At 38.1% G+C, this 13,156-nt stretch overlaps 1 protein-coding gene across 1 annotated transcript in view; it reads right to left on the reverse strand.

Annotated features, from left to right (window-relative positions):
* LDAH (lipid droplet associated hydrolase) overlaps window positions 1–13,156 on the reverse strand; it is a 106,038-nt gene that overhangs the window by 61,812 nt on the left and 31,070 nt on the right. Inside the window, exon 4 of the mRNA XM_063125218.1 lies at window positions 9,261–9,430. Within this exon, the coding sequence (XP_062981288.1) occupies window positions 9,261–9,430 (170 nt within the window). The remainder of the gene's footprint in view (window positions 1–9,260; window positions 9,431–13,156) is intronic.

Genomic DNA, 13,156 nt, shown 5'->3' on the forward strand with positions numbered 1-13,156 from the left:
TCACATATCAAGCCAAGGCCAGTGAATACAACTGGCTAATAGAAACTGAAGACAATGCAAGCTGATGAACATCCAAATAATATTACTTGGTAAAAGGGCAATTTATTTATCACCAATGTTGTCATAATCCCATTCATGTCAATAGGACTGAACACAAGTCATTGTTAAATAGATTGCTTAGTGAATTTTATTTACTACTATTTATTCTACCAGTCATTTGGATTTTAATTCTTCATTTCCTCTTCAGTGTAATGTTGCACTTGGACTAATGCAGCGGAATAAGAGACTTTTGCTTTTATGTTCTATTTTTGCATGTTTTGCTATTTTAATGTCATGTAACTTCCTAGAAAAAGTGTTTTAAGTGGGTTTTTAAAAAAATCTCACTGTGAATAAATTTCGAAAGAAACCAGATGAATCACGAGTAAGATTTTATTGAAAGAATTTGAGAGTTCCAAGCATTTCCCCTTAGGTAACACCTATTCTAATACTTTTTTTGCTATTTCTAAGGTCTCGCACCCTTTTGCTATATGACTTTAAACTGTAAGCACCATATTTTTTTAAATGCAGAAGTATCCAAAAACCTTTAACAGTATATTGACCATGTATCCTTTCCTTGCATTTATTTTCTTAGGTTCACAATGTGATCGCCTATTCTTATTTTCCAAATGGATATAAGAACCAGCTCTGTCGCCAAACAATATACTGACAATCTAACTAAGGAACCAATCCTTCCATTTATCTCCATTAGAGAGTACTGAAAACCGTTTCTGTAGCATCTGCAGCAATTTGAATGTGATATTCAGTAAACTGTGCCAACTCTGATAAGTTTTTTAAAACTAAGACGTGTCTTGTCTGACTGCACCTATTTCCAACAATATTCTAAAAGCATTTGTAATGCATGAGTAACTGATAAAAATTGATAGGCAGAACCCAATCAAATCAATGAGACCTGGGCTCACTCTTAACAAATTTGGTAAATCATGATCTAATTGTCCCTAATTTATATGTGGTTATATTAGTTAGGCCTGTGATAAGATTGCTGTTTTAAGAAAAGTTCTTATTCAATATAGCCCTTAACCTTGTGCCAGCTGTTTTAATGAGGCCCTCTAGAATATCAAGACCAAACTTGATACTTGTTAAAGAGGTGGGAATAGAAGAAATACATTCCTTGCGAGTAGCTTGGAGGTGAATAAAGTAATCAAATAATAAATTAATGTAATGCTATAATTCATCTTCAGCAGGGCCGGCATCAAGGGTAGGCACCAGCAGAGGACCCACACCCCAGCAGAGGCCCAGTAACAAGAGCGCCTCTTGACCGCTGCAACCTGCTTGTTCACCTGCCTCTTATTCTGACCTTGGCCCAGACAATGACGGTGGTGAAAAGGAGACACAGTAGATGCTACTGCTAACTGACTCGCTGGCTCTCTGCCTGTCAAGCAAACAAGTGGGAACAATGATGAGAAAATGGATGAGGAGCATTAGCCGGTGGTGATATTGGCAGTCATAAGGTAGATTCACTGAGGGGGTGCGGCATTGCAGGTGTCTTGCCCTTGGGCCTTCAAAAACCTGAAGCTCACACTGATGCTCAATCATCTACAAATAAATGCTAGCTTTTGAGTGGTCAATCTGCAGCACAGGTATAAGGCACTCCTGGTTATGTCATGGAATAAGTTAACTATATTGGGCTGAGCTGAACAGTCCTATTTAAAAAAAACACCCTCAAAACCTAGAAAATGTGTTCTATTCAATTCAAGTGGGATGTAGCCCTTTCACTTAAGCACTGTATCTCAAGAACCATCACATGTTCAAACAATGAAGTGAATTCCTTGTTTGGAATTTACTATTGCAGTGATGATATCACTGATATGGGCCACATATCATCAGAGTAACATAATCTTCCACTTATTCTTCTATGCTGCTAATAGCGTTTTCTTGGAATCTCAGGGAAAAGGACTTCACATAAAGATAGTAGCAGATTTCTTTTATTATCTGGTCTTTTGGACTTACAGCAATTCTGCACTAAAGAATTTTTCTTGTCAAATACTTACATTGAATGTTTAGTGACTTCTTTCTTTCCTGTCTTTATTCTGAAATAATTTCTAGGCTTACAATGCAAGTCAAACATACATTATTTTGCCTAGTACATTAAAATGAGATTTGGTTCTGAATAAACATTTCTAAGACCAGATCAGATAATGTGCATAAAATGAAAAAAGATTCTTCCATTGTCTTTTGAAAAAGAGAGCGCCATATGCTTGCTAAAATGAAATGGTGCCTTCAATTTTAGACACACGGAGTGTAATCCTATGCATTTTTAGACAGGAAAAAAGTCTAAATATCTGGCTGGGGCATGCTGGCACCTGTAGGACTTTTTCTGTCTAAACATGTATAAGAGCACACTATATGAGATAATGGCTGCATTTGGACAACACAATAGTCAACAGTGGGGTATTAATCAACTCAACCGTTGTTTCTCTAGGGAGCACTCGCCATACAAAATGGTAATAATAACCAGTGGTGTGGATTAGGATCAGTGTTGAACTGACTATTAGTCCATACTGAGTTGACTTAGGCCATAGCTAGACCTAAGGGTTATCCCTGGATGATCCCAGGATAAACCTTAGGTCTAGCTGTGGCCTTACTCATCCCTCGCCCTCTCTCCCACCCTCATTCCTCTTGATAGTCTCCCATCATCCATTGCTGCCAAAAAACTATCCTGCCAGCTGAACTAGAGCGGCAGCTGCTGCTTTGACCACTGTTGCCTTGCGACTCTGTGCCTGATGAAATAACTAATCATGGACAAGGAAATAACCAACGGTGCCCTCCATACAACACGATAACCAACGGTGGTTCAAATAGCCAACTCTGCACAGCGTTGGATATTTGTGTTGGTTATTTCAGCCAAATAACCAAATGTTGGTTAAAAAACACCCCAAACAAAACCATAACCTATAGTGGGTTAAATAACCAACCATTGAGTATTTAAACCACTGTTGGTTATTGTGTTGTCTGAACCCAGTCAATACTTTTCTTCTTCCCTTTCTATCTAGTTCACCTGAACAAAGTAATTTTTCTTGTCTTTTGTCTGAATTTTATTTTAAATCGTATGACTATATACTACATGGATCACTAAAAGTCAAATACAATAACTGTTCACAGCACTAGTACAAAATGTTGAGGAGTTTAGTAGTAGTTTTTTAAAAAATCAACCAATCTAAATTTTACAGTGTACATTGTTGCTGCCAGATAGCCAGAGGTATCTTTGAAGAGCCTCTAACTATCCTCATTTAAGCAAAGTCCTAGTGTCACCCTAGATGGAACACAACTGTACTACTCATCAGCTTTAACACTACCCCCACCACTCCAAAGGTACCCCTATTGACTGTAAGAAAAAAAGAAATCCAAAATCCATATTAGTGTAATACCTTTATTAGGCTAAGCCAAGGATCATAAAATCTGTGCAAGCTTTTGAAATATTTAACAGAATGAAGCATGGGGAAATATTATCCATGGGAAATCCAGATCAGTTTCCCACAATCCACTGAGTTAATTCTAGCAGTGAAGAAAAAAACGTAGTTTGTTTCTATGCATGAATGCCACTCATGAATACATGTAATAGCAAGCATGCTTGTCAGTTATGTAAAACTCAAGACCTCCAAACAAGACCTTGAAATCCACTATCTGGCAACTTGAAAAATATTACATCATACAGTGCATGTGACTTTGGCCAGTTGTTGTCCATTTCCCATGACGACTTCGTTGGAAATATACTTAACTAGCTATAGGAGGCTACTGAATGAAAGGAATAATGCAGAAAAAGCATATTGCACCGCATGGAAATTTGTGTGGTAAGGAACGGGACCTATAGGTCTTTGATTAATCTTAGTGGCTTTTAACCTGTATAAGGCACAGCAAATTTAGCTAACATACTGTATATACTAGGATCCAGACTTTCATTCTGCCAACAGTTGCAGGAAAGTCAACTGCTGCCATATCTCCCATCCCCCTGCAGCCCTTTGTGCCTACTACGTAAAACTCTGCTACACAAGGTTGTGACACCCTGTGGAATAGTGTGGGAAGTTGTGCTGGAGGCTGCAAGGAAATGGGAGGGGGAGGAAATCGGCCAACGATGCCTCTCTCCTTCCACCAGTGGAATCCCGCTACTGGATCAAAAGCCCTTCTGCTAGTGGAAGGTGAAGTCTGTATTCAGTCTATAGAATGACTAAAAATGGTTTGACTACAGAGATGGAATATGCATAGGTATCAACTTTGGCACTGAAGCGGAGGCTGCAGAATAGTGAAATGACTTTAATTGCAGCCCAAAAGACTTTAGTATAACAGAAATAGAAATATAAAACACTAACAACAACAACAAGTACATATATCCATTTTGCCATAAATGTACATTTGTATCCTATCCTTCTTCCACAAGGAGGTGAGAGCAGCATTGTGGCCTCCTTACAACAACCTTATGAGGTTGGTTGGGCTGAAAGATAGCCATTTACCCCAAGTCACCAGCAACTGGACCACACAAACAAGGTTTCTCATGTTCAAGCCCAAGTCAGTATATCATACCTAAGCTTCCTTTCTCCAGCAGTACTGAATTAAAAGTCAATGGATGAAAGATGAACTGTGATTATGACTTGACTGTGGTGTAAACAGTTTTGAAATTAGAGCCGGTTTTCAAGATACCCATGTGTTGGATGTCATGTTTGCACACATATAGACCACAATGTGTGAGAACGCTACAATGCACAACTGTAGTACAGAGATCACATGACTTGAAGCTACACATGTTAGTGTCTACTCTCACAGGTCCTTGTACAGACACAATAACCAACATGTGTGAATGTCAGGTGAGCTGAGAAAGCTGGTGTGATGACAACTCCCAATACATTCAGTTAGAATATTTGCACGGGGTGCACATGAGACTCAGAGGCTCAAAGAATTGTTTTGCTTCATAAAGCCAACCAAAGGGTAATTCTGAACTTCCACATTTTTTAAAAAATGCCCTCAAATAAAACTTTTAATAGGTGCACAGTGAGCACAAAAACCTAGAGAGCTACTAAAATAATAAATACAGCACATTAAGTTCTAGTTCAGAACAAGAAAACATAGCATTGAAAGCCTCTTTAAAAAACAGTGCATTTAAAGACCAAACCAAAAACCAGAATCCTATAATAAAAGGATATGGTGAAAGTACTCACAAACACACAAATGATCCAGCTACTAAACTACACATATGTGCTTGGACTCTACTGGGAATAAAATATTCCAGTAAAAATAAGAGAAGAGATGGAAACACAAGTTTCTTATTATCACACTTCATATGTCATAAAACATAACAGTTAACTTATTTTTGGCAAAGGGACAGAAGTTGTGCAACAATCTGGCTTACACAAATATTTTCTATTGTTGAACACATCTTAAATGCAGCATGTCATAAGTTAACTTCAAGCACACAGTGCTTTCTCAATGTGTCCTAAACATACCTATAGTTTCAACACACTGACAAATCATTATTCTGCCAGCAACATCCATGGGGTCAGGTGAAGGGAGGGGGGGGAGACAATTCAACAATTCAAATCTAATTGAAACCAGGTAACCATTTCAGCAAAGGAAAAAAAAAACCTGACCATTTTTTGGTATTAAATACAAATATCAAATGAAACTACACATTCATAAAATGCAATTTAGCATTCCCCCCTCCCCCACCTGAAGATTAACTCTTTTGTGGTAAGTGAGCTTTCAAGTTGGACAAACCACCATTCTCATACGAATGGTCCAACCTGAAGGCTCCATTACAACGAAAGTGTTAATCTTGGGGGAGGAGGGGGAGGAGGACGCTAAATTGCATTTTATGAATTTGCAGTTTCACTTTTTAAAAAATGTAAAATGTAAGTAGATAGGAGAAATATCTACCACACACACACAAACGTTTATTCGATATTATAATCTTTTTATCTTACAGGTAAGCAGAATATTTGGTGAAGCCAAGAGAAGGAATAATCTCACACCATTTATTTTGTCTTATGCTTTAAGCACCATAAAACATACTACGTACATTAAATAGAATGGACAAAAATTCATGTCCTATCTTCTTAATTTCTGTTCTGCCTGCAACCTAGTGTCACTCTTTTTGGCAAGAGAACATATCTACTTCCTTGTAGATAGATGTTGCATAAGGAGATCCATGGATTGAAGTTAAACTAGTCTCCAAGGTTACTTTAGAAAGGGTTCTCTCACCATCAATCTCTTGCCCAACTCCAGATCAATCAGACAAACTAAATAGCATGGACTTCACTACACATGCAGCAGCTTAAACATAACTTTAACCCTAGACACTAATTGTACCCCTGTCCACTGATCCAATCTGTATGTCAGAAGGATGGGGTCAAGTACCACAGATTGGTGACTGGAGTTACTACACAGCCTGCGGCAGAAACACAGTGGACTGAGAGGTAAATGTTGAGGCACTTTTGGCTCATCCTACGGGAGTTCCTTGGAATGACTGGAAGCTGCTGTCCAATGCAACAAAAAGATTAAGGAACCCCCTTTCTTCAGGCAAGCAGGGTTGCTGGGGGTTGGGAGGTCAGAAGGAGGGCAAGGAAGTGGTGATAACAGAATCTAACCTTTTGGTATTAGGAACTGACCTGAAGGACAGGAACTGAGGAGCAACTTCCTCAAGCTGCTGTATGTAGAGTGTTTGGACTTAGAGGGAAAAAATAAAACAGACACGCTCCTGCAAGGAAATGTTCCCCAGACACCTCTTGTTTTCTGAGAGAAGCATATTACAGTGGCAGTAATTGTGAGCTCCTCCGTCCTTTCCACCTTTATTCCCTTTCACATGTTTCAGGGTAGAGTACTAATACTATTTTCAAAAACTTAATACCTTTCGTAAATTCTTTTAGGGTTCCTCTCCACCAAGAATATCCCTGAAAAGGATGCAACTTCCAATCAAAACTGCTGGGTGTGGCTTTCCTTGCTATATACCATCAGGTTTATTTTCTCACCTGCACCAAATTCCGGTCCTTTCTACTTAGATTCTATTTTCCACCTTGGTCAGTTTTGAAATCATCATGTTTGGAGCCTCTTTCCAAATGGATGGCACTAAGTTCTCGGCATATTAAAGTGAAATGGGCTCCCCCCCACAATCTTAGCAGTTAGAGATGTGTGGCATATAACGTCACGCCAATTACAGTTTGATCCATTTTCTCATGCTAAACTAACTATAAGGAGAAATCCAGATTTAAAAATAGGAGAGAAAATGTTTTTATGGTGGATTTGGACAGACAGAATGATTTTTATCCTGGATGAATTACTGGGTGCAGATGATGAGTTTATATTATTTTCAGCTCTACATGATAAATTTAAATTACCTGCCACATCTGAATGGCAGTATTTGCAACTGCAACATTTGTTAGAATCTAGATTTGGCCCTGCAGCTTCCACTGCTTCAGAATCACCTTTGCTATTGGATGCACTAATTGAGGCTGATTGGGTAAATCGACCCACGATACATGTTTATAAATACTTATTATCTGTGAATAAATATGATACAATGAGGCTTCAGCAGGAATGGAATAGGGAATTGGCATGTCCTATTTTATTGAATCAAAAGACCACTGTTTTGGCATCGGTATCTGATATGTCAATGGATGCAGCAAAAATTACTGTTTCGGGTATACTGGCCATCACAGCGTCTGTTTAATAAAGATTTGTCCAAATCAACTAATTGTTGGAAGTGTCACATAGCTAATGCTTCTTTTGTTCATATGTTCTAGAAAAGTCCAATAGTCGCTGCCTTTTGGGAGAAAATTATCAGATGCATAAATTTTGTATTGGAAATCTCTTAAATATTTTCTGATGTACTTGTCATCTACATACCAGCTTCTTGGAAAATAACACACAGTCAATGTATTATTATTATTATTATTATTATTATTATTATTATTATTATTATTATTATTAATTTATTTATTTATATAGCACCATCAATGTACATGGTGCTGTACAGAGTAAAACAGTAAATAGCAAGACCCTGTCGCATAGGCTTACATTCTAATAAAATCATAATAAAACAATAAGGAGGGGAAGAGAATGCAAACAGGCACAGGGTAGGGTAAGCAGGCACAGGGTAGGGTAAAACTAACAGTAAAAAGTCAGAACAAAATCAAGTTTTAAAAGCTTTAGGAAAAAGAAAAGTTTTTAGCTGAGCTTTAAAAGCTGCGGTTGAACTTGTAGTTCTCAAATGTTCTGGAAGAGCGTTCCAGGCATAAGGGGCAGCAGAAGAAAATGGACGAAGCCGAGCAAGGGAAGTAGAGACCCTTGGGCAATGCATTATTAATGTATTATTAATGTAAATGCATTATTCGCACCCTTCTGACTGCAAAAAGAATTATTCTACAACATTGGAAAGATAAAACCACACTCCCTATAATGCAATGGATTGAAGACTTAACAACATTAACAACATTTGAAAGAGTGGCATACAGGCATCATTTGAGAATGGACTTCTACTCAGACATTTGGTCTGCCTTTATGGACGTGTATGTATAATATACGCTACTTTACTTTTTGTTCTTTTTTCATTTAGAAATTGTGATATTTGAAACTGAGGCTTTTGAAGTACGTAGTTGTATATGTCTATTTTTATTATTTTATTTTATTTTTTATTTTGTTTAAAAATTCACAATAAAAATCGATAAAAAATGTTTCAGGGTAGAATATGGATAAACAATGTTCTTGAGGCATGCACTTTGGAAGGCAGTCTTGATGTCTTAGAGCCGATGCAAGGTTTACCTTACCTAAAACCAAAATGAAGTGCTGCCGGTTTTGAATGGTGCACCCATTTAAATAGCCAGGCTTCCCTCCATTAAACACAGATGCAATGATCAGCAAAGGACCAGCCCCCTTGTATTTACATTCATTGCAAGGAACCTGGCCATTTAAACAGATGTGTGCTTCTCAAAAGGCAGGTGCACGGCTATTTGGACTCGCAAGTTCAAAAAGTAAATTGTGAATCACCTCTCAGTCTCAGTGCCAACAGGAACTCTCACGGTATTTTTAGATTTATATCCCACATACTCATCAGATTTTAGGTGGCTAGCAACAAATATCAACAAAAGCATTGCAAAACCATTAAATAAACCAAAAGACCCCTCAATCATCTTGAACAAACTAAAATCATTGCTACAAAAATACAGACTAGGAGAGGGGGGTTGGAGAGACTTCAGCATGTTTAAGCATCTTTGACATACCTCCAGTTTTGGTGCATGCTTCATCATTTCAAGGGCAATATAGCAACCAACTGAAGTGCCAATAAGTACAAGCTTCACATCTTTCGGCACATTCTTTTGGAGGAACTTCAGTTTATGTCTTACTTGCCCGTGGATTCCAAAGACATCGTCTGGTTCATTAATATCCTTCCCTATAAAACAACCCAAAACTTATTTTATATAATTTTGATTTGAAGATGTTCGTTTTCATTCACTCTATTTTCTTGCAACTCCTCTTAAAAGGCATTTCAAACATTATTTTCAGGTAACATTTATTTATTTATTGTTATATTTATATTCCGCCTTTTTTCCTCCAAGGAACCCAAGGTGGCATACATAATCCTCCTCCTCTCCACGTATCCTCACAACAACAACCTCATGAGGTGGGTTGGGCTGAGAGTCTGTGACTGTCCCAAAGTCATAGCTGAGTGGGGACTAGAATCTGGATCTCCCGACTCCCAGTCCAACACTTTAGCCACTACACCACACTGGCTCTACATTAGTGATGTATATCCTTTACCAATGATTGATTGTGGGATGACAGACGGAGGTCCAAGCAGAGAGGCTAGTTTTCTGCCATGAGATTAAATGTACCATATGACCTGAAATGTGGCCCTTCCTCATTCAGGGATTTTCTCCTTGTTACTTGAGTAAAAACTCATCCTACTTTAGTAGAATGTATTCGGTGTGGTGTAACGGAGAGAACTAAAACCCAGGTTCAAAGCCACTCCATCATCAACCTCAGGGTGACTTTGGGCTCATTGCCATTTTTCGGCATACTGCACCTCATAGGTTGTTCATATGAAAGAGTGCAGGGGATGACAGAAACAACTCTGAGTTAATTGGAGGACATGCTGCAATCAGTTGCACAATTCTACCAGTGATAAAACGTTTTGTAATTTTCACACTGTTCAGCACATGAACTATAGTTACTGTGTGTAGTCTCACAAGGTCCCATACAATCTATCAGAGTGTGTGTTTGTGTGTATGTTTAAATAGCATATTAAATGAAACTGTTGGGTATAAAATGGTATGTTTTTAATCAGTTTTTAATGTGTATTTTATACCATGTTTTTATACTGTTTGTTTTATACTTTGAATGGTTTTAGTTTTTGTGAACCGCCCAGGGAGCTTCGGCTGTTGGGTGGTATAAAATGCAAATAATAATAATAATAATAATAATAATAATAATAATAATAATAATATTGCTTTAAGAAAACTATCTTCTAATGTTTTTTCAACTTTTTTTAAAACTTAAATACTTTAAACAGAGGTTGCCACAGAAAGAGCTCTGAGCAAGCCAATTAGTATTGCTAGTAAAGTATTGCATCGTGGTATGATTTATGTTTTGTTAAATGAGAACTGGCAGGGTGGGGAAAAGGAATGAGAAATATAGAAATGGAAGCAACCTCCTATGATCTCCCCCCATTCAAAAACAAAAAATAGATGAGAAGTAACAACTTGCCCATAAGGTAGGTAGGGGTGTGGGTGAGTGTTTTGAACAGGTAATGGAAAATGAGAAAACGAAGGCCTAAGGCCAAAACATTGTTTTTAAACAAATGTCTATTTTTATCCACATTGCTCTATTTAAAAAAAATCTATTCCATAACCTGGTCTTGTGCATGAGTTAGCTGACCTTCTAATTCATCCCATTCAAAATGTGTGAGGGATGCAAGTTACATTATACATGAGACTTGTACAAGATATTAATATGAGATTCATGAGTTACACCGTTATTAAAGAGAAATTTCCACCCACATGCTTCATTGAAAAATAGTCTGATCTACTCTCATATGTCTCTTTTGCTTGGCCAAACCAGCAGTCTAATTTATTTGAATGAAATGTGATCCACCCAGAGAACCAGGTCTTTGGGTTTCTCCCAGTTTGTGGGCTTCCTATAAGAAATCTGGTTGGCCACTGTGGGAACAGAACGCTAAACTAGATTGGTGTTTCGTCTGCTCCAGTATTGTTCTTCCTATGTTCTTATGGGTAAAAAGAAAAAAAGAAATCCTATGCACATTGAGCAATGCATAAAACTCCACAGAATCTTGTAGCTTTTACTTACAAAATAAACATGCATAGAATTTTAGTGCTAGTTATACATGATGACAACAATATGGGAAGAGAAGAATCTATGAATGAAAGCAAATTTGTACTATTATAAGAGTGATATAACTGAGATTTTAATGGAAGTACTACAGTACATAAACTGGCAATCCTTTGGGACAGGAATAGAAAGTCTAGAACAGCGGCAGGCAACCTGGCACTCACTACAACTCCCATAATCCCTGGCCATGCTGGCTGGGGCTTATCTAGAGGGTGAGAAATTGCCTATCCCTCATCTAGAACATAGGTCTCATCTATACCAAGCAGGATATTACACTATGAAAGCAGTATATAAAAGGCAGGGGCCACACTACTGCTTTATAGCATTATTGAAGTGCACTGACAACTGTTGGGGCTCATTGACACATACCATATACTGCTTTCATACTGCTATATCCTGCTTGGGGTGGTTCCTGCCTTTTATATATTGCTTTCATAGTGCAATATCATGCTTGGTGTAGATGAGCCCATAGTCTTCAGTTAGCAGGTTGTGAACTACAACTTGGTTGCATTCTAAGGTGGGACCCACCAGCTTCTCTATTTTATTTTATAATAGAAGGAGAGAAAAGAAGACAAATAAAATAGTAAGTTAAGAGGTGCGTTTCCATGTTGGAGTTGGTGTTAAATGTGGATGCTGGAGCTACCACTCTGGATGATAAACAATTATGTTACAAAGCAGGGTAAATCACCCCACCCTCTAAAAGTGGGAGAAACTGAGGGTATCCAGCCCCCCGTCTATACTACAACGGAATTACTCATTAAATATAAACCCTAATTTTCGTTGATTCGAATGTAGGTAAATAGCGTCACACTGCAGCAGCAACACCAATTTATTTCCTCAATTTATTCCTTTTTTAGTGAGTTATAAATGCGCACATGCACATTATTGCATACACCAAGCTACGGAAGAGAGGGGAGCGAAGCTATAAATTTTATATATGGAGCTCCGCAGATTCATATAACACACAAACCGGGGGGGGGGGGAGGAATGAGGCAGCAGAACACATCTCCTTGGTCTGGCTGCCCGTTTCCCCCTCTTTGTTTTTGTGAACCACCCAGAGAGCTTCACATATTGGGCAGTACAGAAATGCAATAAATATATAAATACAGAAATAAATTTGTTTTTTCCCTGCGAAACTCCACAGAGAGACTTCAAACTAAAATCAGCGTGAATGAACGAGGCAATCGATTGGTGCGAAATCGGGAAATCAGCCAATCAAGTTGTCCTACCCTCAAAGCTCCGCCCACATGTCAAAATCCGATTTAACTCCCCCAAAGACACATAGCCATAACGCGGTGCAAACTCGGACGTGATCTAAAAGTCGCGGTAAATCGCAAATGCGAAGATGCGCATTATCGGGTTAAAAATCCGGCACTGCAGCGAATGGACAGCTGCATCATGTAACCTAAAACGTGAATATGCGCATTTAGGTCGGGGTAATCAAGCCGTATAGACAAGCTCCAGCATATGGACTTCTTCTGTGATATGGAACACTGATCTGAGAGAGGTTCACTTGGCACCTAGACCTTTTTACCTTCTCATGTGCTTTAGATGTAACTTTATTCTTATGGATTACTTTATGCTTGATTTTATGGATTTGTAGCATTTAGCTTTTTTTGTCTTTACATTTTAATTGTTTTATTGTTTTTCTAAACTGCCCTGTGAATGTAATTCAAGTACAGTCTATGAATACTTAAAACAAATGAAGTTGAGTATTCACAAATTAAACGAATGGCACAATTCACAGTCTCCCCATAAGTAGTAGCGTCTC

This window comes from Elgaria multicarinata, chromosome 4 (assembly GCF_023053635.1).
Source record: "Elgaria multicarinata webbii isolate HBS135686 ecotype San Diego chromosome 4, rElgMul1.1.pri, whole genome shotgun sequence".
Lineage (NCBI taxonomy): Eukaryota > Metazoa > Chordata > Lepidosauria > Squamata > Anguidae > Elgaria > Elgaria multicarinata.